This window comes from Meles meles, chromosome 13, assembly GCF_922984935.1.
Source record: "Meles meles chromosome 13, mMelMel3.1 paternal haplotype, whole genome shotgun sequence".
Taxonomy (NCBI): domain Eukaryota; kingdom Metazoa; phylum Chordata; class Mammalia; order Carnivora; family Mustelidae; genus Meles; species Meles meles.
In genome coordinates this window covers 2003030-2027168 of record NC_060078.1, presented here as the reverse complement: position 1 = coordinate 2027168, position 24139 = coordinate 2003030, and the positions used below count along the sequence as shown (strand labels likewise).

The following is a 24139-nucleotide window of genomic DNA, read 5'->3' as shown; positions in this document are numbered from 1 at the left end:
TGGTGAGCAGTTTCAGGTTCTCAGAGAAGCCGAGGCAAACCCCGGCCTCCACACGTGCCCAGCTTCCCCCTCGGCATCGGCCCCCAGAGTGGGACCTTTGTTAACCACGGATGAACCCGACATTGGCACGTGGGCGTGTCCATGGCTGACCTTGGAGTTTACTCTTGATGTTGTGCGTTCTGTGGGTTCTGAGGAAAGTGTCCATGACTCAGTAGGGTTCAGAATGTTTTCATTGCCCTAAACCCCTCTGGGCTCTGCCTTCCCTTCAACTCTGGCAACCGCTGATCTTTGTACGGTCTCTATAATTTTGCCTTTTCCAGAATGTCGTACGTTTGGGCTTATGCCGAATGTTGCTTTTTCATATTCCTTTATTGTGGGGAAATCTATGTAAAACATAAAACGTACCATTGTAACTCTTCTTAAATAGACATCAAGTACTTTCCCACTGCTGTGCAGCCATGACCACTGTCCGTTTCCAGAACTTTTCCATCCCCTCAGCAAGAAACTCTGAATCCATTAAACAGTAACTTCCCATTTCTCCCTCCCCTGTCAGCTCCGTTCCGCTTTCTGTCTCCATGCATGTGCCTGAGTCTGGGCACCGTGGGTAAGTGGAGTCACGTACCATTTGCCCTGTAGTGGCTGACATATTCATTTAGCAGGATGTCCTCACGGTTCATCCTGGTTGTAGCTGGCGTCAGAGTTCCCTTCCTTTTGAAGGCTGAGTAGGAGTCCACGTATGGATTCGCCACCTTTGGTTTCTTCAGCCGTCGATGGACACGGTGTCATTTCACACTCTGGCTACCATGTGTACCGCTGCGGCGGGCGCTGGAGTTGAGGTGCCTGTCTGAGTGCCTGCTTTCGCGTCTTGTGGCTGTAGCTCCAGGAGCAGAATTTCTCGATCAGGTGGCAATTCTGTGTTTAGTGTTTTTCTGAGGAACTGCCACACTGTTTCCCACATTCCCCACAGCAGTGCGCAGGAGGGCTCCAAGCTCTCCACATCCACCACCCTTGTGGGTATGGAGTGTATTATTTTTGTTTTTAAAACAATATGTGTGTGTTTTAAAGATTCTATTTAATTTATTTGGGCGGGGGAGACACAGAGGGAGAGGGCAAGAGAGAGTCTCAAGCAGATTCCATGCTCAATGCAAAGCCCCATGTGGGACTCGATTTCCTGACCCCGAGATCATGACCTGAGTCTTAACCAACTGAGTCACCCAGGTGCCCCCAATACTATGTGTTTTAACTGTGCTTATGTAACTTAATTTTTAACAGTGGCTGTGTTTAACAGCACGTTCAAAAAACGCCTGAACATTTGATGGTACAAGCCCGCTTCAGCACCCCGCTGGCTGTAGCCTTCAAAAGTACAAATGTCTGGGGCCCCCAAGACCTTAGAACACTCAGGTATATGTTCTTTACCAAACAGTCGAGTAAATGCTGGAGATTTTGTGTGAATATGCATTCTGGGACTAGGGGCAGAGAACAGACTTTTTTTTTTTTTTTTTTTAAAGTACTTTTTCTGCCAGGAGGTGAACATTTGTGTCTGGTGAACATTTTCCAGTAAGAGGGAGTCAGGGCGTCTGGGATGTTGGAGGAAAGAAGACATGTCCATCCCGGAGTCCTTGGAACCTGGGAACAGCGATCCTCCCCTGGGCTGTGCTGGCCTCTGATGATTTCCAGGGGCTCTGTGTCCTGGGACTCTGTTCTTTGTCCTGCTATTTTGGGGTCTGGTGACTTCTGGGCTTCTTCCCGTGGCGTGCTCCAGAGAAGGAAGAATTTCCAGAGAGGTGCAGCATTGTCTCTGGGAGAGACGTCCCTTAGGGAGAGGAATTTGACTGGGAGGACTGTCGGCCGAATCCGAGCCCGCTCCCTGACATCCTGGGGTCCCAGTAGCAGGTGTGTTTTGGTGTCTTGACAGTTTCAGGCCTTGGGCAGCAACAGCAGGTGGTGTACCCTTCCTGGCCACCCTGCAGAAGGCAGATGTGGGCGTCCAGCAGCGTGTGCCTGGCCGCGTTTTCGTTGCGTGTTGGTCATCGTGGCGGGAGGAGAACGAGAACGCCGTGGTGTGCACGCGGTGCCACTTTGCAGGTCTGGTCCCATTTTGCCTCCTCCTGCCTGGAGAGCCTGTTCCCAGTGCTGGAGCGTGCAGCCACGGCTGACATCAGTGCTCCAGTAACATTTTTGCTTGGCATGTTTATTTTTGTTAAGTGTTTTATTATTTTTTATGAGCTCAGAATTGCAGAAATCTAAGGAATTTGCCCCTTGACTGAGTTTCTTGCTGGAGCAAACAAAAGACTATTGACTTGACACCAAGTTGGGGAGAAATCCCGATGTGACCCTCCCTCTGTCTGCGCCCCCCCGGAATGTTGGCGAATGCGGGCTGCCCCCACCAGTGACAGCGTGCGCGCTGAGCTCCAGGCTCCGTCTCGGGTCCTCTGAGTCTCACACTCATTTTCCTTGCAAAGCCAAAAGCCTTGTTTTAACTTTTGCAGATTGCAGCTGTATAACTAATATTGAGGGACAGAGCATACCGTATGATAAGGGGATCTAGTGTTAGTGTGCCGCGGTCCCTGGGTCTGCCCCCTCCCCTGCCTCCACCCCCCTCCCCTGCCTCCCCCTACCCAGTTAATCTCCAACTCCTCCTCTGTCCACTGAGGTGGCCGTAGGCTGTCCTGTGTCTGGATAGAAGGAGCACAGGGGCGCCTGGGTGGCTCAGTCATTAAGCGCCTGCCTTCGGCTCAGGTCATGATCTCTGGGTCCTGGGATCGAGCCCCAAACAGGGCTCCCTGCTCTGCTGCTCCCTCTCCCTTTGCCCCCTCCCCTGCTTGTGTGCCTGCGCGTGCTCTCTCTCCATAAGTTAATAAAAATCTTTTTTAAAAGAGCCCATTTGCCAGTTAGTTTCCTTTACTTTCCCCCTCAAACTCGAATCTAGAATAAATGATGCATAGATGCCATTAGACTCCTTCACTTTCCCCACGTGGAAACAAAGTCCTTCTTGTTTGATGATTCTGAGAGGAGCTTAGGGGGCCCCCGAGCTCATAGAGCCGGAGAGACGTGGAAGTCGTTTCTCCCGCTGCTCTGCTGCTGTGCCCCCGCGCACACCCGCGGCCTGGACTGGGCCCAGGAGCCCTTACAGCCGAGGCTGGACCGACGGCCTCCCTCTCGTCTTGAGGGCTCCTTCGCTCACATTCCTCCAGGCAGCCCACTTCCATTTTTGGAGGGACAGGGTTTGTAAACTGAGAAGTGACTCGGGTTGAGCTGGCATTCCAAATGGGGGGGCTGTGGCCCACATTCCCTCGCGTTTGTAGTGTTTCCCGGCAGCAAGGGGCTGAGGGGTCGAGGCAGGCAAGTTCAAAGGAAAAGGCGGGGGCTCCGAGAGCGGGCCTTCTGCTGACCCCGTGTGCCTCACAGAGGAGGGCACAGCCCGACCTCCTGCCTCTGGGGGCGGGGGGCACCTCTGAGGGGAGGACCTTGCTTCCCCAGGGCTCTGTGGAAGGACCATCTCACTTGAAAATACCTTGTCCCATGTTGAGTCCGTATCGCCCAGTATGTTCCAACTCTGGGCTCAGAATATCCCCAGGAGATAGAGACGTTTCCCGGCACAGGATGACGGCTGGGGGCTTGGAGCGGGTCGCCGAGAAAAGCCGACTTTTCCCATCATTGTTCAGGCAGTGCGCCGAGCACAGTGGGGCCCTGGTCGGATTCTGGGTTCCCCTTCTGAGGGGCTCTTGCCATCGTGTTCTCTTGGCGAGGGTGGGAACGGCGTCAGAGCTCCCGCTCTGAGCGGCCACTGGCATGACGTGCTCACGTTCTTCATGGACTTTGCTGGTTGCGCCTTTCAGATCTCGGGGGTGCTCAGCTGCCTTGGATTATTGCCTGACATTCTGTTCATTTGTTACTTCATTTCATCGTCACCACAACCCTGCAAGGGAAGCGTGATTCTCGTCTTCCAGATTAGGGAAACTGAGGCTCTGAGGGCTGTGTCTTCTTCCCAGCATGGCCTCGTGTGCCGACACTGGTAGAGCCAAGGCCTGAGCCCGTAAAGCCCCTTTCCCTTCCTGCTCACATCCCCACCATCGAGTCCCCGCGGGGGCTCCCACATGGTCACTGGGCGTCTTTTGGCCGGGGCGCCTCCGCTGGAAAGGTGAGAGGGGAGCCAGATGGAGGAGGACAGCACATTCTCCGCGGAGCAGACGTCATTCTTGCTCCGAGACATGAGCTGAGATGGTTTCCCTGTGGCCTTGGGTGGATGTTTGCATGGGGTATGTTTGGGTTTGGGTTTCACATTGATTCTTGAATTTTTATTTCAGGACATAACTTGGCAAGATGAGCACTCTGCCCCCTTCTCCTGGGAAACGAGGGTAAGTTGGATTAAATTTAGATTCGTTTGTCCTCTTAAGAAAGAATTGTGTGGTTCTCTCCTTTTCTTGCAGTGCTTGGTGGCCTCAGAAGGCAGAGGCCCTGCTGCCTGGCTGCCGGTGGAGAAGGACAGGAGGGGAGAGAGTTGTGGTGGCCGAGGGACCGGTGCGGGAGTCGTGATGGGATTCAAGTGGCCGTCGGTACCGCCAGCCGGGGCCCTGCGGTGCCCTTGACTGGGGCCCCAGCTGTCCTGGGAAAGCAGGGTCAGCTCCGTCGGGGGCTTCCTCTGCTCCTCCCTCTGCCCCCACCAGCACTAAGGCAGAGCTTGGAGGGAAGCTTTTGGGGTGGAGGAAACAGCTGCTTTGATTACAGTGAACTCAGAAGGGCCAGGAGGCTGGGTGGGTGTGGGAGCAAGAGGGACACAGTGGAAGGGACCACACGGCGGGTCTGCGGAGGTGGCCTGGAGGGTTCTGCTCTAGGGCACCAGAGTCTGAGGGGGAAGGGAATAGAGAGACACTCTTGGCACCCTGCAGACTTGAAGGGGTCCTGGGTTCACACTCACGGGCAGGTGTTAGCAAACACGGCCCCGCCAGGACCGCTCACTTCCGGTCACTTCTTTACCATCATTATTATCATCATCATTATTGATCGGTATTCTTGCCAGAGGTGCGTAATGGTATCAAGCTTAACTGATTTTAATTCATTTCCCCTAGCTTCCCTAGTTGCAAAAGTGCACAAGGACCCAGAGGCAGGTGTCTGTCACCCACGAAAGAGAGGGGAAAGTGCCATGATCCTAGAACATTTACTGGCGGGTGTCGGGGGCTCTTCCCGTAATAGGCTGACGAAGACAGCAGTGTGCCTGGAGTAGGGCCTCGACTTGAGGTCAGATCAGGGCTTTGAAGCTCAGAGCCTTGTGCTTGGTTTTCCGCTGAGCCTGCATCGCTCGTCCCAGCAGAAGGGGGCATCCAGGGGGCCTGCGGAGTCGGCGGGTCTGAGTGAGGGCAGAGCATTGGGGGCAGGGGTCTGCGAGACATCTGACAGGCCCTCACGTGGGGACCTTTGTCTCAAAATGAAATATTTGACAAGGTTCAGATGGCTGAGGGCAGCGCTTGGTGGGTGACTGCTGATGGGGCCAAGGGTGACCCCTGATGGGGACGGGGAAGGGCGTGACATGGTCCTCACAGGAGAGCCGGGAGCTGGCTTTGAGCATTCGTGGCATTTACGCAGGGCCCATGTTCATCTGGTGGGCACAGAGTCCCTCGGCCTCCAGCATGCCATCCCGTGGGGTCCTGGACACCATACAGCGACGATACAAACACCTGCGTCGCAGCATTTGTTATCTAGGTCTGTGCGGGGGGCAGGGTGAGCAAAGTGGTGTGCCTGGGAGCTAGGGTCTCCTGAGTGATCTGGACGCTGCTCGAAGGATATCAAGGAGCAGGCTGGAGACAAAGCAGCCCCTACAGCCAACAGGAACCTCACCCCACCCCCACCCCTGCTACCGCCAGGCACCCTGGAAGGGAAGCTGTGGGTGGGTGAGAGGGCGTCAGCACGCCGACAGTCAGCAGGAGCCTCCGTCTCCTTCGATGGGCTCCCCAGGGGTCAACCGAGGAGCGCTAACCCTGCAGGTGATCCCTGGTGATAAGAGGCAGACGGATCCCCCTGCAGGCTGGGACCGAACAGCCTGGGATGCAGAGTCCCAGAAAGCCGCACAGATTTTCCTGGACCGGGTCCTCCGTTAGGCGGCGTCACAGTGATGAAAAGGCAGAGAGGTCAAAAGAGTTAGAACGTCCTAAGCCCTAAATCCATCTTCTGCCCCGTGAGAATATCCGCTCTATTAAGAGTTTACCTTGTGAAATGTTCCTGAATCCGCTGTTTGCGGACATGCCATCTATTATTAACTTGCTGCAGATGACATTCTGGGACAAGGATGGGCAGTGGCTGGGCTCGGTGCCGCGACGGGGCTCGGCCGCCTGGGGCCAGCCTGGCGCGCAGGTGTGGGGAGAATGAGGACGCCGACAGCGTCAAGGATCACACGTGTGCTGGTGCTAAGTGTCCGCAGCTGTGAGCCGCGTCCCTTAGGATCCGGTTAGCTGAGAAGCCTCCAGAAGTTAATAGGTGCTGCCCTCTTAGTAGAGAACCAGCTTACGTCACCAACTGGCGGGCTCACTCGGGGTCCTCGCCTTTTAGTTGGATCTCTTGAGGTCGCACGTACACAGCTGAGCGTTAGAACCCAGTAGAGGCAAAATAGCATTGCAGAGAGCAGAGAGGCCTGCTCTACTCGGTCTTCACAAGTCAGTCGTGTTCTAGAAGGACGCATCCCTCACCTCCCCAGCTGTAAGTCAGAGTGCCCTGCCTCCCTGGCTCTGTCGCACTCTGCCCAAGGACCTCCAGACTGGCGGGAACCTCTTTGGAGAGCTGCAAACAGGAGTTGGCTTCAGGCAGGGCGGGGCGGCCCAGCTCTCCAGGTGCAGGACTCGGGGCTCAGACTCGGATACTTGCTCCCCTGCCCCTGTGTGACACCTTCTCTCTGGCTGTTATCTGTTGTTGTACAACAAACCACCCCACAGCTTCACGATTCTGGGGCTCGGCAGTGTGGGCAGGGCTCAGTGGCTTTTCCAAGGCCACTTTTCCGTTGGCCTTGGCCGGGATGGGTCTCCTGTCATGGGACAGCCATCCCGTGGGAGTGGCTGCTCCAGGATAAGCTCTCTCGTGGCCCGAGATCCAGCCTGGGCTTCTTCACGTGGTGGTGAAGAGTCCCCAGGAGCGAGGGCAGAAGGCTACAGGGCTGCTTGAGGCTGGGGTGGGAAGTGGCCCTGTGTCACTCCTGCTTGCTTCTCCTGGTCGTACCGAGGCACCGTCCAGCCTGGGTTCAAGGTCAGGGGAAATAGATTATTCCTCCTCATGGTGAGTTGCAGAGAATCTGTAGCAGTTTATTTATTTGAACGATTACTGAATTTGAGTGTAGTTGACACGTAGGCATTTCCTGCTAGGGTTTTCTACCCCGGCGCCGTGACACTGGGTCCTTTCACTCGACTGTTGCTCCGTAATCTATTTTTTTCCTTTTTTAGTTTTCAATTGTAAATTACACACGAAATTGACCACTTTAGCCATTTTGGGGGGACAGTTCTGTGGCATTCGGTGAACTCGCACCGTCAGGCAGCTGTCCCCACCCTCTAGCCACAGAACTTTTTTTTAAAATTTTTTATTTATTTCTTGTTTTTTTATAAACATATAATGTATTTTTATCCCCAGGGGTACAGGTCTGTGAATCGCCAGGTTTACACACTTCACAGCACTCACCATAGCACATACCTTCCCCAATGTCCATAACCCCACCCGCCTCTCCCTACCCCCCTACCCCCAGCAACCCTCAGTTTGTTTTGTGAGATTAAGAGTCATTTATGGTTTGTCTCCCTCCTAATCCCATCTTGTTTCATTTATTCTTCTCCTACCCCCCTAACCCCCCATGTTGCTTCTCCATGTCCTCATATCAGGGAGATCATATGACAGTTGTCTTTCTCCGAATGACTTATTTCACTAAGCATGATACCCTCTAGTTCCATCCACATCGTCGCAAATGGCAAGATTTCATTTCTTTTGATTAGCCACAGAACTCTTCGTCTTGCAAAACTGAAGCTCTTTCCCCTCAGACAGCTCCCCTCCCCCAGCCCCTGGCGGCCTCCATTCTCCAGCCAGTCTCTGTGACCTCATTCATCGATTTTTCAGAAATTCAGTGGACATTTATTATCATCCAGCCTCTGTCAGACGTTCTGCTTAAGACTCAGAGACAAGGAAACACTCCTGCTGTCGACACAGCGTCCAGTGAGCGCTTGGCTTCCTTCAGTGGCAGAACGCACGCAGGAGAAGAGCTTTCGCACACATTCCTTCTGTCGTTTTCCCCGTTCCCATAACACGTATGTGCACACGTGTTCGGAGACACAAGCTCAGCAGACGTCCATGAGGGCCAGCCACGTGCCCAGCTCTCCCTCTGTGCTGTTCTGAGCCCCCGATAGATGAGCTGAGGCCAGGGAATGCCTGACCCAAGGTCATGATTGTTGGCAGAACCGAGAATGCCAGGGATTTGGGGATCCTTGGCCGATGACTGTACCTCTCTGGGGATCCTTCCTTTAGGCCAGACGGCAGTGGTTCCACTGACACAGCCTAAGCCGGCCCTGTGCTGGGAACCTGAGAGCCCTCGAGGGTTCTGTAACAGCCACTGTCCCCCTTCTCCGAACCCTGCTTTATCTTCCGTCCCGTCCTCCCCACCTGGGTCACCTGCCCGGTGCCGCTGTCTCTCTGCCCTCTTCCATCCTGGAAGGGAGGTCAGCTGGGTGGGAGTGGGGGTCATGTGTCAGCTTGGCGGGTGAGCTGCTGGGGGGGGATGCCGTGGGGCCCCACGCTGGATTCCTCTCTCATGCCGCTGATGTTCTGAGAGGAAAACACTCAGCACTTGGAATGCTCCAGAGAAGGAGGCTCAGAGCAGAGAGAATTCTTGACATTCCCCGGGGGGTCTGGGCTGGGGAATTCAGAGATGTCTGCAGAAGCAGGTCAGGCCCTGGCGCTCGCTGGGTCGCTGGGCTCTAGGGACACCTCCCCACCCGCAACTGTGCCTCCCCTCTCCCTGCCCCCGCCCGGGCTGTCTGGCTTCCTGGCTTCTTTCTGTCCATCTTGGTCCCCCTCCCAGTGTACACTGCCTATTTGGGGTTGGAAGCTGGCTGGTGGGGATCTGCTCCTTGATTCCTTTCATATCAAAAGGTCCCCGGGGGCTGATACAGACCTTTCCCAGAGCAGGGAGTCCTTCTATCCCCTTCCAGCTTCTTCCTTGGGAAGAAGAAGCACTTGGGGGCCTTTGTGCTGAATGTTTGAAAGATCAGAGAACGATGTCACAGCTCCTGTGCGCTGTGCCCTGAGTCAGGCGTTGGCACACATGTGGCATTGCTCCAGGCCCGGGGGTCAGTATCGCCGTTCCTGCTGTGGCTTGGATTCTGGCAGGGGCTCAAGGAAGAGAGTAACAGCAGGCAGCTTCAATCAATAGAAAGAGAGTGGAGCTCAGGTTTGCCTGGCTTGCCGGGGGCTCCTGCCCGGGCGGGACAGAAGGGCATTCCGTCGAGATGTTCTGTGCATAGGGGAGGCCCTGGCTTCCAAGCTAGAGCTTGGCTGTCCCTCTTGGCTGCCGGCAAGAGTTGGAGACTCACGGTCACATAGAGCTGCCCCGTGTCCCCATCACAGCCTGACTCCTGGGCTGCTTGCTGTCTCCTGGCCTTCCTCACCAAGACCCCCCAATCTCTGCCCAGCCGTCAGCTCTCTCTCCTTCTTGCCCCCACCCCTGTACTGTCCCTAGCTCTCCTTCCTGAGACCCAGAGCTGATCCTTGTGGCGCCCTGACCTTTCCTGGGTCTCCGTGTCTTGAGTGATGTGTCCCTTCCCTCAGCCCAGCGGCCCCAGCCCTGTGCTCCTGGCCCCTGCTATGTCCTACGCCCCTCAGCCCCGTCCCCCACGCACTGTGCTCCCTGCCTCAGTGCCTTTGCTCAGCCCCCATCGCAACTATTTGAAGGTCCAACCTGTCCCCCAGACCCGCGGCACTCAGGCGCTTACGCACTGCCCCACTATAGTAGTGGTGAGCGGCTCCCTACTCCCATCCATGGTGAGCACTTTCGGTGCCTTCCCCCCGTGTGAGCCTCCCCACAGCCCCACTCTACAGACAAGGAAATCAAGGCACAAAACGAGGGGCGTGGACTAGACATCCAAGCCTGCATAACGTGTGTTGACGCTCGCACACTGCCTCTTTGGTGACTACATGGCGTTACTGTTGTCCTTATGAGAGGACAAGGCCCCGGAGGGCAGAGGCCACGATTTGTCCCTGAACCTTACAGCCTCGGCCCCTGGGGTGCACCCAGCACCTGCTGGGCCTCCGTGGGGTTTTCCCCAGGCTCACTCTGCCCCACATAGGGGCCCCGTGGACTGAAGCAGGAGTCGTCCACGTGTCTGGAGGTCCCCTAGCTCCCTGGGAAAAGTAGAGGGGAATGTTCTTCAGCCCCCGGTCCAAGCCTGTGCTTTGGGATTTGGGGCAGGGAGTCCACTGGGCCCAGCCGCCCCCGCTCGCCTGGAGGGTCTGACATTCCCAGTGTCTGGGTGACCACATCATGCGTCTTTCCCGTCGGGCTGTCACTTCTGCTGGTTTCGTGATTCTGCCAGTTTTGCGTATCTTCCCCTTCTCTTCCTTCTTTGGAGGAGGAGGTGGGCGATTAGATGCTACATGGTTTGTGGGTTTATTCCGATGTGCTCCAGTAAACTATTATATTTCCTGACAACGATTCTGCAGGCTTTGTCTCAACAATTTAGATCTGCCGGAGGCTGCCAAGCCAAACAGTTAGTTTTGGCTGCGTGCGTTCCCCCTTTACTGAAATATTACACATTCCTCTCCAGTGAGTGGGGTATAAAAATAGATGCTGGGCTTAGTTGTGGTCTTGCTGTTTTTAGAACGGACGTGGCCAGCTGAGACCCAGGTCCCCACATTGGGGGACTGACGCCCAGTCCCGGCTTGGCGGGACGAAATCCTCCCGCGCGTCCTCCCTCAGGCTTTAGCGAGGGCCAGGGGTGTGGGGGATGGGCTGTCACCAGCCCACCCCCCCGCCCCATGTCCCATCTCAAGGATCACGGGAGCCCGCAGTGTCGGGTCCCCCCAGCCCGACTTCCTGTCCCTACCCTGGGCGGCCGGGCTGGAGTCGTTGACCCCTTTGCTGCTTCTCACACAGTGTCTTTCCGCGGGGCCCTGGCTCGGGGTCGCTCAGTGCAGAGAGGGTGGACCCGGCACCACCTCCCTTCCCAAGAGCGCTTCAGCCTTTTTTCCAGAAATAAGAAAATGGGATCTGGAACTTGGTTGTCTGCTCTCCGGAGCTCATCGCAGGGACCAGAAGCCCCCCCCCCCCTTTAGACCTGTGGGTTCCGCGAGGCCGGGCTGTCCCCATCCCTCTCACTGATCTATTCCAGAGTCAGAGGGGCGCCCCTGACACCATCTCTCAGGACCAGTGGTACGGTGTGACCTTCAAGGACATGGTGGAAGGCGAGGGGGACAGAGTCCCTACTGTCCCAGAACCGCAGGCTCTGGGAGAGGCCACAGGACAGGACAGTGGCTCGGCCGTGATACTCTTAGGGAGCTTTGCAGCCCCGACTCCGGGGCCTGACACTGGGCGCTCAAAAGGGGGGCATCCCCCCCCTGTACTGTTCTGGCATAGGCCCCCTGCAGCGCTGGACAGCAGGCACCACACCCCGTGCCCCTGGTGACCAGAGGAGGGCGTGGCAGAAGCCAGAGCCTGGAGGGGACCCATTAGGAATATTGCTGACGCCCCCAGCGGGACTGAGGAGGAGAGCAAAGTAGCTTGTGTTTACTGAGCACTTACCGTGCCCCAGGTGCTTGTCTAAGACGTAAACCCCGAGGGGCATCTGCTTGTTTAATCTTCCTGACCGTCTGTCAAGGCAAGGATGGTTATTTCCCCTTTTTTGCTGAAAAAGAAGGCCCAGGTTCAGGGTGAAGGAGCTGGTGGGCAGTTTTGCCGTTTGGCTGTCTGGCAGCTGGGGGACGCGCGGCAGGCCAGAGCAGCCCTGGAGCCCTGGTCTAGGGGAGCAGGGGAGCGGCCAGCAGGGAGGAGCCCGGGAGCCGTGAGTCGCAGGAGGGAGGAGCAGCGACACCTTTGAAACGGCCTGCAGAGCTGAAGAGGAAGGTGCCCCTTGCCTGTGACCTGCCTGACAGCATGTCTTTGAAGATGAGTCTGGAGGCGCTTTTCCCTTTGGCTTGGAGACAGGTCAGCAGTGAACCCTCCGGCCAGGAGGAGCGATCTGGAGTGGGGCATAGGCCTGGGAAGAGTGGCCTTGTTCTCCCCCAGACCCTGCTCCTGCTCCAGGTTCTCTAGAGTTCCTGGAGTTGTGGAGCCAAGTGAGATGAGATCTAGATACGGGGAAGACCCCTCGCTCCTTTCATCTTTCCCGCCCTGTCCTTTCCCAGCAGGCCTGTGTTTGAAATACAAATACGGAGCCTTCCCACCTTTCTGGTGAAGATCCAGCTCCAGCGCTGCTGATCAGGCAGGACTACCTTTTAGAAGGAGAGAGTAGTCCTGTTTTCTTCACAAACTTAAAAACAACGTATACCCAGGAAAAAAGGCTTTGACTCAAAGATGTTGGAACTTTTTTTTAATCTCTAAGTTATTTTCCCCATTTCGCCCCAAAGCCCCGAAACCAAGCAGCCTCTAATGTCAGCATAGCCGTGTCTTCTGACCAGACGACACTGTCCCCTGAGGAGGGCCACATGGCCTCCAACTGCCTGAGGAACACCGCACAGCCTCCGTCGTTTCGTTCTGTTCAAGGCTGTCGCGTCCAGCCGGCGCCGTGGGGGCACCCTACCAATGGAGGCCCGAAGCGGTCTGGGGACCACTGGGACCACCTCCTCTCCGCAGCGTCCCTGGCTCGGTCCGTGGCTGCCCTCCACATACACAAGTGCTCAGCCCAGCTTTCCAGAGGCTTCTGAGCAGAGATCCCACTGGAGAAATTGCTGATCCTAAAAAAGCCCGGGGCGTGATGAAATGCTCAGTTTTAAGCGCCTTCCTTACATTGCAGTTTCCAGATCAAAGTCATCTCTGCTCTAAGCCTTGGTCTCCACTTCCGAGGTATCTTTAGCAACTTGCTTATTTAAGGAGAGCGTCATCTCTTTGCTCACAGTCTTCCTGAATTCTGTTGTGGCATTTGGAAATACAGAGAGCACTGAGTGGCTCATTCAGAAACAGCCCTTTCAAAATCAAATTAGATCATTAGCGTACTTACCCAAGTCCGGCCCTGGACAGGACGTCCTGGCGTTTATGTGGATGTCGTCCCTGGTGGCCAGTGGCTTTTATGCGTGGCCCAATGCCTGGCGCAGCATCAGGCCTGGGATCGCTGGATCCAGGTGGAAATCCAGCTGCGCCTCATGGGCTAGTGACCCAGGACCATTTGCTCAAATTGCTCTGGATCTCCATTTGCTCATTTGTAAGAGGGAACGTTTTTTTTAAAAACCCAGCCCAGCAACCAGGGAAAGTGCCTGATGAGTGAGATGCACTCAGGGGGCCACGATCGGCGGAGCCGGGGCTGTGATGGCTTCTCCCTGGGGTTCTCTTTACTGCAGCAAGCCGCCCGGGACTCGAACTTGGTGTCTTGTGCTCCCATCCCTTCTCATCTTCTGAGCTTGAGAAGAAATCACTGGGCGTGAGGGTCCAGGCTTTAGGAGAAGTCTCAGACTAAGGGCACTTCGCACTGCCTGGTTCCAGGCCTGCAGTTTGCTCGGGAAAAGCAACGGTTTCATCCTCCTTTAACACACACGTCTGTGCCCGTCGGCGAGAGTAGGGGCAAGCACTCTGTGTGAAGCCCAGGGAAGGATTACGCGTTACAGTCATAAAGAACCAGGTTTTGTATATTGAGTTAGCACAGTGTTTAAATGAAACAGTAACTGAAAATACAGTCTTGCTATATTGCCGCTGGTGGTAGAAATTGGGGCAGGTCTGGAAAACAGATTGGCTGGTGTGCATCTCGAACCATAAAAAGGAGAGGTCTTAAACCTTCTGGATTTTGATATTTCGCATCTGGAAAGGTATCTGAAGAAATCAGTTCCACACAGGAAGAGCTGTGTGCATGGAGACGGTCGCGGCAGCCTTAATTAGAGCGGCGTGACCCCGAGATCATGACCTGAGCCGAAATCTAGGGTCAGATGCTCAACCGACTATGCCACTGAGGCGTGCCCACAGTACCCCAGATTACAGGCATAACAGAATCCCAACCTCCTGAAATACGTGTACGAAAACAGTGATACAAAAACACGAAAGGTTGGGGTTACAGATGAAGGGAAGCTTATGAACGACTTCTTTTCTAATTCCCAAACTCTCTGTATTGTAGTTTTATTACTTCCATTTAAAAAAGAAGAAGAAGGGGCGCCTGGGTGCCTCAGTGGGTTAAGCCTCTGCCTTCGGCTCAGGTCATGATCTCAGGATCCTGGGATCGAGTCCCGCATGGGGCTCTCTGCTCGGCAGGGAGCCTGCTTGTCCCTCTGCCTCTGCCCCTCCCTCTGCTTGTGTGCACGCACTCTCTCTCTCTGTCAAATAAAATCTTAAAAAAAATAAAAAAGAAGAAGAAGGGGGTCTGAGGGAGAGGTAGGGAAAGGAAGGTTCAAGGTGGCTTGTAGAAAAGTAGAAACACGTTGCTTGCTGTACAGAGCCTGGGAGAACGCGCGCCCGGCGTGTGTGGCTGAGCCGTCCCACTCCCTCCTGATGTGTCTTCCACGGCACCGCGCCGGCTTTGCTGGAGGTCACTGTGCTGAGCAGCCTTGGATGGAGCAAAGTGTTTCTAGGACACTCAGGCGTGGTGTGTGTCCTGCGCAGTCTCCAGTGGGTGACGGCCTCGGGCTTCAGGCCCCGGATCAAGGTCAGAGCTGCAGAGCGCTGCCGAGTGGGGGCGTCTCTCCCAAGGAGCCCTCCGCGTGACCCACGCTCTCGCTCATCCAGTGCTGCTGTGACCGCACAGTGGGGTGGGGGGGTGTTAAACAATGGACATTGCTTTGTCCCCGTCGCGCAGGCTGGAAGGTCAGGGTGCCAGTGGGACGGGGGTTCCCGGCTGGCAGACGGCCTCCTGCCCACCGTGTGCTTGGATGGCGGGAGGGAGACCCATGGTCTTGGGCCTCTCACAAGGACACTAACCCCATCGTGGTGTCCTCATGGTCGTGGCCCGAGCCCCTCCCACCTCCTCCTGCATCTCACTTTGGGTGTTGGGGCTTCCCTGCGTGAGTTCGAGGGCCACACAGACACGTGGTCCATGGCAGCTGGCATATCCGGCAGGGGCGGGTGGAGCGGGTCCCCGCGCGGTTTCGTCCAGGAAAGCAGGCTCGGGCTCTGTTGGTTTCTTTCAGCCGTGTCCACCACCTGCCACCGTAGGTGGGGAGCCACGGGCGCCGGGGCTGGGTGCTGACCCCCACTGCGGGGCGGGGGCGCGCTGAGCCATGCACCTTCTTCCTCACCTTCCAGGGAGGACGGTCACCCCCAGACAGCCCATCCTCTGGAAGGTGCTGGAAGCACTCTCGAGGAGACGAGCAGGTGCTCTGCTCAGCAGGCAGAGGCTGGGGTCCTCCGTGAGTCAGTCTGCGCCATCCGTGGCCTGGAGTGTGGCAGGGCCGTGGCGTCCACGCTTCTGCTGGGGTGGGTGTGTGGACCGAAGATCAGCCGTCGGGACAGAAAGACGCAGCTGGTGGATGACAAGCGGTGTCACCGTGGTTGGGCGGGCGGAGGTGAGAGCCACGCGCCCGTTGCCGTGGATTTTAAGGCTTGTGTGGTTTTCCCCTCTGTGTCCCCGCTGTAGAGTCAGATGGAGTTCAGCGTCTGTTCCTTATCCATCCAAGAGCCGGCCAGCAGTGCGGCCAGCGAGCCCAGACAGCTGTCGAAAGCCTCCCAGGGCTCGCAGGCCCTCCGGTCCTCCCAGGGCGGCAAGTCCTCCAGCCTGGACGCCCTGGGTCCTGCCCGGAAGGAGGAGGAAGCTTCCTTCTGGAAGATCAACGCGGAGCGGTCCCGGGGAGAGGGGCCCGAGGCCGAGTTCCAGTCGCTGACGCCCAGCCAGATCAAGTCCATGGAGAAAGGTGAAAAGGTCCTGCCTGCCTGTTACCGGCAGGACCCCGCCCTGAAGGACAGGGAGGCCAAGGGGGAGAGGCCCAGCAACGTCCGCCAGGAGCAGCGCGTCCTTCCCTGTGTCAGCGTCGAGCACGAGAGACCCCCGCCTGTCCAGGCCTGCGCCAGCACGGGGAAGCAAGCCGTCCCATATGAGCCCGTAGGGAAGCTGCCCTCTCCTGAGGACCAGCAGGATGACGTGGAGGACGCGGAGGATGGTCTGTTTTCGGAACCCATGCCGACTCAGGTGGGCGGCCCCTCCTCCAGGAGTGACCCAGGGAGACCTCCCACAGGATGGGTGGACCCCAGATGGGCTCGCTTTCTTCTTCTCCTTCCCTTTCTTTCTCCTGCTTGTGGGGACTTCGGGGATCAGGAGAGCTGGGTTGTTACTCACCTCAGCGGCTGACATACGTACAAGGAGACACATCTCGTGAGTCTGTTCTGGTGCCGCGACTTGTTTGCCTGTTCCATGTAGATGTCGCAGATGCCGCTGCCCTTCCCCCGGTGTGTGGGGGCAGGTAAGGGAGGGCCGGCAGTGGGCCGGGAGCACAGGAGCTCGCAGGGGAGGGCAGTCAGTGTGGGAGGGGTTTGGATGCCCACTCAGCTGACGGGTCCATAAAGTTGGGCTGGGGTGTTGGGGAGGAAGGGACTGGCACATGCCCCAAAGGGGACATGGAGCAAGTAGACGGGACCGCCGAGCCTCCACCAAGAGCGGCCGCGCTCGTTGTCAAGAGACTCTGGCTTCAGGGAGTGATCGCAGCTGCTTATTTCCAGGCAGGATAGTGTTACGTGTCCAGGGAGGAATCCTGAGAAAGGAGTACTTTTTGAGGGGAGGGAAAAGAAAGATCTGAGAGGTTTGCTGGGTGAGGAGGATTGTGTCCTGGAGAAAGGGACGGTGCAGGAGAATAGAGTGAGTGGCTTCTGAGTGATTTCCCTTTTCTCATGGGAGCCTTGACCGTTGTCTGTACCCGCTGGTCTGCCTTGAGAGATTGAAGAGAAAACGCAATGGAGCCGGTGTTAGAGGATTGCACAAAAACAAAACAAAAAAAAATAAAATAAAACCAACCCAGAGTCATCGTATTTCAGAGGGAGGCCTTGGTTTTGAGGCATTATGAGGAGTGAAGCAGTGGTTTGGATGTCGGCATGTCTGAGAACCGTTTCTGGGGGACCGTCATGGGTCGTTCTTGCACCTGGTGAGAACATAAACGAGGTCTGTGCCCCGTTCGAGACACGGGCAGCCCTGTGCGGAACACTCTGTCATCAGCATGTTCTGGGGGGGGTGGGTTCCCTGCGGAGTCCCGAGGCGGGGAGGGAAGGAGGGATGGGAAGGGCACCTGCTCACCAACGAGGATGGCGGCGGGAGGAAAGGAGGGATCTTCAGGTTTGAGTCTCGATTTTGGAGCCTGGGGGAGTTACCTGTTGGCAAGGCAGGCAGGCAGCCTTGAGGGGTACCCCTCACCCCCCACACTCCTTTCTGTGTGCCCTGCTGGTTTTCTCCATGTTAGCACCATCCAGACTTTTGGCGCGCGCTCTCTTTTTTTTTCCTTTTAGCACATATTTAGAAAAGTGTGTATTGTATTAGGTTGAATATACAGAGTCTAAAATGTGCCATGTTGATTAGACAGCCCGGGGGTATTGGATCCGTTCACAGGGTCATGCGGTCATCGTCACCACCCATCACAGAACTCTGTACCCGTTAAACAACTCCCTGTCCCCCCACCCCCCACCCCACCCCTCACAGCCGCCATTCTGCTTGATATTTCTGTGAATTTAACACTCTTAGTATCTCATCTAAGTAGAATCCTACAGTTTCCATCTTTCTGGGTCTGGCGTATCTCGCTCGGCGTACCATCCTCAGGGTTCGTCCACGTAGTGGCATGTGGCAGGATTTCCTGCCTTTCTGAGGCTGAATAACACTCCGCTGTGTGGACTGACCGCACTTCGTTTATCCTCCATCTGGGAACGGCCTCGTGCGTGGCTGGCTTCCACCCCTCGGCTCTGTGAACCGTGCTGGCGTGAGTGTGGCTGGACACACATCTGTTCGAGTCCTTGCCTTCCGTCCTTGGGGAGAGACCACCGGATCATGTGGTCATTCCGTGTCTGACTTTCTGAGGAACCGCCATGTTGTTTCCAGCAGAGGCGGCGCCATTTTCCTTCCCTCAGCAGCGCGTGACAGGGCCCTTTCTCCACATCCTGACAACACCGGTTTCTCTCTTCTTTGAACACGGCCATCCTCACGGCCGGGAGACGATGCCTGTAGGCCTTGTGGTTTCGATTTGCCTGTCCCCAGTGGGTGGTGATGTTGACTCTCTTTTCCTGTTGTGTTTTGGCCACTTGTATATCTTTTTTGGACAGATGTCTGTTCAAATCCCTTGTCTGGTTTTAACAGGTGAGTTTTGTGTGGTTGTGGTCATTGTCTGCGCATCTCGTGGAATGGGGTTCCAGGCTTCAGGCGCTTCCACCCCTCCCAGCAGATGACCTCCTGAAGACGGGGAGCCCTGTGACAGGAGCTCCGTCTGGCCCCATTAGTGCCCCCTCAGCTTTCCAGCCTGTCCTCCTCGGTGTCCCCACCGTCCTTAGCCAGTGCCCTGGGTGCCTCCCGGTCCTTCCCGTGGTGGCCCCCCGCCCGGTGTCTTTGCTCTCTTCTGTGTCTCTAACCTTCCTGCCCACCTGCTCCTTTTTCTTACAGACCTGCCAGACTCGCTGCTGTGCCTCCCTGGTGATCTTTCTCTGATTCTTGGCACCTGGGTCTTCCTCTGAAGGAAGTTTTATTTAAAATACCCGCGAGTCCTAATTGTAAAGAGACGCAGGGAGGTGTGTGTAGGGGGAGTGGGCAGTCAGAGATGGCACATGACATCCTTGTGGAGGACAGATCTCTGGGTGCAAAGCACAGAGCAGTGCCAACCACACTGGAGAAACTAGTCGAAAGCAGAGGGAGGACCATTTGCCTGAATTCTTCTGGGTTTTTCCGTCTTGGCTCCCTCTGCGTCAGTTTCACAGGCAGCACACCGGGCCCCAGACGAGCTGAGAGGGAACTTGCTTGAGTCCATGGGTGTCATTGTCTCCACCGAAGCGTCTTTGCCCTTTGCCGGCTCCGTGGAGGGCGGGCGTCCGAGCGTCCTTCCTGCAGGCTGCCGCCCACCAGGTGGACGCGTGCGCTCGTGTGACAGCATCGGGAAGATTTTGTCACTTGTTCACTTATTCCACGATGACTGCCTTTCACCCTGCCTGTCCGTGCACACTAGAAAAGATACATTGTTCTCCTTTTCTCTATGAGCTGCTTGCAGACCTGCCCAGGGACAGAGCGGGGAAAGCGCTGAATCCTGGCACAGTGTGGCTCACACTGAAGTTTCTTTCATTTTCTGGTTCCAAGCACGAGGCAAATTGAGGTCAGGGAGCTCCGACATGGAAGGAGCAATTTCATTTGGGTCAATTTAAATGAGATGCTGTTTTTAGATTATGTATAACAAAAAAAAAAAAAAGAAAAAGCAAAGAAACTAGTGTCTTACTTTGGTGTTTATGTCCCTTCTACAGGTCACCTCAAGTAATGTTGTCTTGAAGACAGGATTCGATTTTCTGGACAACTGGTAAAATGTATTAGACCAAAATAATAATAATAATAACAATAAAACCAAGAACCCCTGAAGTGTTTTTCCAAAGCGGTGTGGTGGAGGCGGAGGATAAAATGGGCAATATTTCTCTTCGTATTTTCCCGGTTTCTGTACACTTTTTTCTTAATCATTTGGAAACTGGTAAATATTGCCTTGTCCAGATTTCCAGATTTTTCTCTTTTTGGTAAGGCCAGATATATATGCTATTTTCAGTGATTTGATAACAGAAGTTTTGCATCTGGAATTTTTTAAGACTGTTAAGGAATTCCGTTGACCTTGTACATAAAGCTTCCGTTCCCAGTTCCACCCATCCCCCCAGCCAGAGAAAGAGGTTTCTCGTTGTGTCACAAAAATCATAAAAGCGATTTCCCTCTCTTTCTCCTTTAGTCTCTCCCCTTTTTATTAATTGGGTGAACTTTGTTGGGTGGCTATTGGTGATGTCCTCAGTAGTGGCATCAGCACGCCGGCTGTGACCATGGAAAGATGACCCCCCAACCGCCCCCAGTCCCCACCCAACGTCCCCAGCCGTCCAGGGCCACGCTTCTCGGATCGCGTGCCATCTCCACCCTCTCGGCATCTCCAGGAAACAGATGGTTGGCACATGGCAGAGAAGCTTTCAGCCGCCCTGATAACTGTTCAAACCATTCACAGCTGTTTAAGAAGAGCTGCATGTTTAAAAGTTTTGTACTAACTTTTCATTATTTGTATCTAGGTGTAGACGTTGTAGGGCTACCACTTTTCTGGGGTGTGTTCTGGTTTCTTTCTGGAAGTTCTTTGCTACTCACGTGGCCTGTGGATGTTCCTGTCACGGGCATCTGCAGGGGTAAGGGCGGATGGCGGGTGTTGGAGGACGGACTCTTCTGAGTAGTTGTGTTAGAACCTTCAGCATGAGACTGGCGGGCCAGTGGACGTCTTCACCCTGTGGACTGGTCACACTCTGGATGGATCTCCCTCCGCATTCCTGACCACCAGCCGAAGTGAAGTCAAGTTTCTGCAGCGTCCGCAGCGCCCCCTGGAGACCTGTGTGGTCATAGCAGTGGCATCTCTTGAAGCGAGACTTTGTGACCTGCTGCTGCTCAGGTGTCGTGGCAGCTCCCGGGCTGCCCAGGGGAGGAAGGTGGCCTATGCCCCCGAGGTGGGTGGGACAGGGCGAGGAGGAGCGTGGGCCTTACCCTGGGAAGCCTGTGCCCTGACCCGTGGCCCTGAGCTGCAGGAGCCTGCAGGACACGCCCGAGTGCGATCTACACATGGCCTCTCACTGTGTTCTCCTCACCGGAAGCCTTAACCCCTGCGAGTCCGGCCAGTGAGGACCTAGTTTCAGTATCAAAGTGTGTCTTTTTAAAAATGCATTTCTGTTTCGTACGACCTTCTTAAGTGATTTCCAGAATATCTCATCTGGCTGCAAGGTAAAGCCCATGGCAACTTCTCCCGCCCCTCCCGCCCCCACGCCCAGGAACATTTCTGCCAAAGTTGTGGCCCAGCCAACTTTTGATTTGGTTTCTGCCAATTGGATTATGTTCTTAAATCTCATTCAGGCCCTTAGGGTTGTGGATATGACCTTCCTGCTTTGGTGACTGTGTTAAGGCAAATAGAGGTTCTTCCGTACCATTTAAGAATAGTTGAAACATGCCAGGGAAAGAAGGTTTCTAGCATGGTGGGGACGGAAAAGGGAAACCCCGGCTGACACAGCACGGCAGCGTGCCCGCCCCTCAGGTCAGCCACCAAGTCTCAGAGCCTGGCTCCCCACCTGCCTCCACTTCCAGCCTGGAGGGCAGCGGACTGTCTCAGAACCCATGCTTGAAAACGGTTCCTTAAAAGAGAGAGAGATGTACAAGTGTACCTTGGTATTCCGTGGGGCTGGTGTAGCAGGGGAGACTGAACTACATCCAGGAACAGTCAGCCCAAGGTGAGCTGTCGGTTCTCCTGGGAGATGGTTCTCATTTGTTGCTGATTTTCACATAAAACCCAATTATTCCTTTCAAGTTGGACCCCGGGAGCTGAGGGGGTTCGGGGGTGGTAGAAAACCTCTGCCACCCGGGAGACTCTGCTCAGAGCTATTCAGTTAATCTGGTTTCGACAGCGTTGAAAGTTTCGTGAGAGACGGCCTCCTGAGATGAAAGGTAAAGTCAAAACTTGGGAAATCCTCGAGTGGTGTTGCTTGGCCCTGCTCTCAGGGGTCAGGGACTGTGAGAGGGAGGAGTGCAGGCCTGGAGGACCAGGCTGGTGGGTGTCTGAGATGGTTCCTGCCCTCCGGGGAACCTGGGTTCGGTGTGTCCGCGTACTGTGGACAAACGAAGCTCTTAGGTTTGCCTTCCGCCCCCCAACATGGATCAGGGTAGGGTTTCTAGAACCAGGAGTTTATATTTATTATTTTAAAAATACACACTTTTCAACTGAAGCCTATATTTGGTGTTGGGTGTCCCCTCCCACCGCACCCCCATTCGGTGCATCTGGGATTCAGCTCAAGGATTTAGTGTCTTGCTTTGGGTGACCGTTTTGCAGACTCTCCCCCAGGAAGTCAGAAACTAATTTCAGTCCCTTCACCTGGGGGTCCCTACCCCGCTCTCTGGGTTTGGGAGTGCTGCCCGCTTGGGGACGGCTGCACGCAGCACCCCACGGGGATGTCAGAGCCGCCTCCCTTTCTTTGTTACACGTTTTCAAAAACAATTGAAACATTCTTACTGACGACTTGTAACTTGGTTGTATTTTATATTAACAGCCTTTAATAAAGCCATTTAAAATATGCTAGGTGTGTTTATTTGGGGCCTCTACTAGAGCTGGGAAGCCTGTCGGGATGATTGCTGTTGAGCACAGAGGAGAAGGATTTGTACTAGTTAAGCGAGTGTCAAACCTCTTCCGGGGACTAGTTAAGCAAGTGTGAGACCTCTTTGGAGGAGACTGCTGTGCGCAGGCCCGACTCGACGCCCACTGCAGGGTAGTGGGAGATGGTGGGCCCCGTGCACAGGGATGGGACAATCCTGGAGGGCACCTCTCCAGCCGTCAGGTGACCTGGAAGCCATGGCATGTCTTCCCAAAGACCAGCTTATGGCATCTCGGGACTGACTCAGTAGAGCAGATGCAATCTCCCTGAAAGCTTTCGCCTTGAATCTGATTTAAGTGGATTTTTCTTGGAAAAATACAAGCTTAAGTGTGGTCGGTCAGTCGTGTTCCATCCATTAAAGTGCAGGAGATAAGTTACCAACGACAGATGGAAGGGAATTTTTAGATGTCAATTTTCCATCTCAAAAAAGCTTTTTAAAACTAATACCTCTTAGGAAAATGGTGGTTCAGGCTGACCGACTCCTAACTTCTCAGCCTGCGCTGTGGGGCCTTGCTGCATCGGGCACCGAAGGTTCCTGGGGGAGCAAGTGATGGCGCTTGCTGACTTGCTGGGGTGCAGTGGTTGTCATGAAGGGTCCGACACCACGAGCATTTGGATTATTGCATCGACATGTCACGAGAGGAGGCAGAGTAGCTCCCGAGCTCATAGGATTGACAACCTGTGGCCGCTCAGTGTGTGCTACAAACTGACACACGTATCTGTATGCATAAAGTTGCTGTGCAAGAAGGAGCCATCCACCTAGAGGCAAAATCTGCCTGGTACGTCCTGTAGGCAGGAAGGAAGATGTTGAGTCTGGGGGGACAAGAATATCCTGAGTTATGGGGTGGGAGGTATTCATGGTGCTTTTCTAGCATTTTCTCTGGTCTGATCCCCTGCTCATAGGCAATTTTCTTTTAATTAATTAATTTTTTTATTTGTTTATTTACAGCATAACAGTATTCATTGTTTTTGCACCACTCCCAGTGCTCCATGCAGTACGTGCCCTCCCTATTAGCCACCACCTGGTTCCCCAACCTCCCACCCCCCCCGCCCCGCCCCTTCAAAACCCTCTGGTTGTTTTTCAGAGTCCATAGTCTCTCATGGTTCATCTCCCCTTCCAGTTTCCCTCAACTCCCTCTCCTCTCCATCTCCCCATGTCCTCCATGTTCTTTGTTATGCTCCACAAATAAGTGAGACCGTATGATACTTGACTCTCTCTGCTTGACTTATTTCGCTCAGCATAATTTCTTCCAGTCATAAGCAATTTTCTAATACACTTACCAGCCTCCAGGGTACCTTGATACCAACAGGGAAATACCCTCAGGAGGGTATTGTGATTTGGAATCTCACCTGAAGTCAGGCGGAGAGCAAGTGAGTTCTGGATATACGATCAATTTTATTTTATTGATTGATTGATTTTCATTTTTATATGATCAGTTTTAAGCATCTAGAGCAGCAGTACTAACTAGAAACTTAAATAGAAAAATACCGACTAGGGGATGCCTGGGTGGCTCAGTGAAGTGTCTGCCTTCAGCTCAGGTCACGATCCCAGGGTTCTGGGATCGAGCCCTGCATCGGGCTCCCTGCTCAGTGGGGAGCCTGCTTCTCCTTCTTCTGCTCCCCTGCTTGTGGGCGTGCTCTTTCTCTGTCAAATAAATAAAATCTTTAAAAAAGTACTGATTA

At 54.8% G+C, this 24139-nt stretch overlaps 1 protein-coding gene across 1 annotated transcript in view; it reads left to right on the top strand.

The window, feature by feature from the left end:
* C13H1orf198 (chromosome 13 C1orf198 homolog) overlaps positions 1-22378 on the top strand; it is a 31662-nt gene extending 9284 nt beyond the window's left edge. Inside the window, exons 2-4 of the mRNA XM_046027494.1 lie at positions 4308-4358; positions 15723-16271; positions 19559-22378. Of these exons, the coding sequence (XP_045883450.1) occupies positions 4308-4358; positions 15723-16271; positions 19559-19615 (657 nt within the window). The 3' untranslated portion in view covers positions 19616-22378. The remainder of the gene's footprint in view (positions 1-4307; positions 4359-15722; positions 16272-19558) is intronic.
* Positions 22379-24139: the final 1761 nt, after the last annotated feature.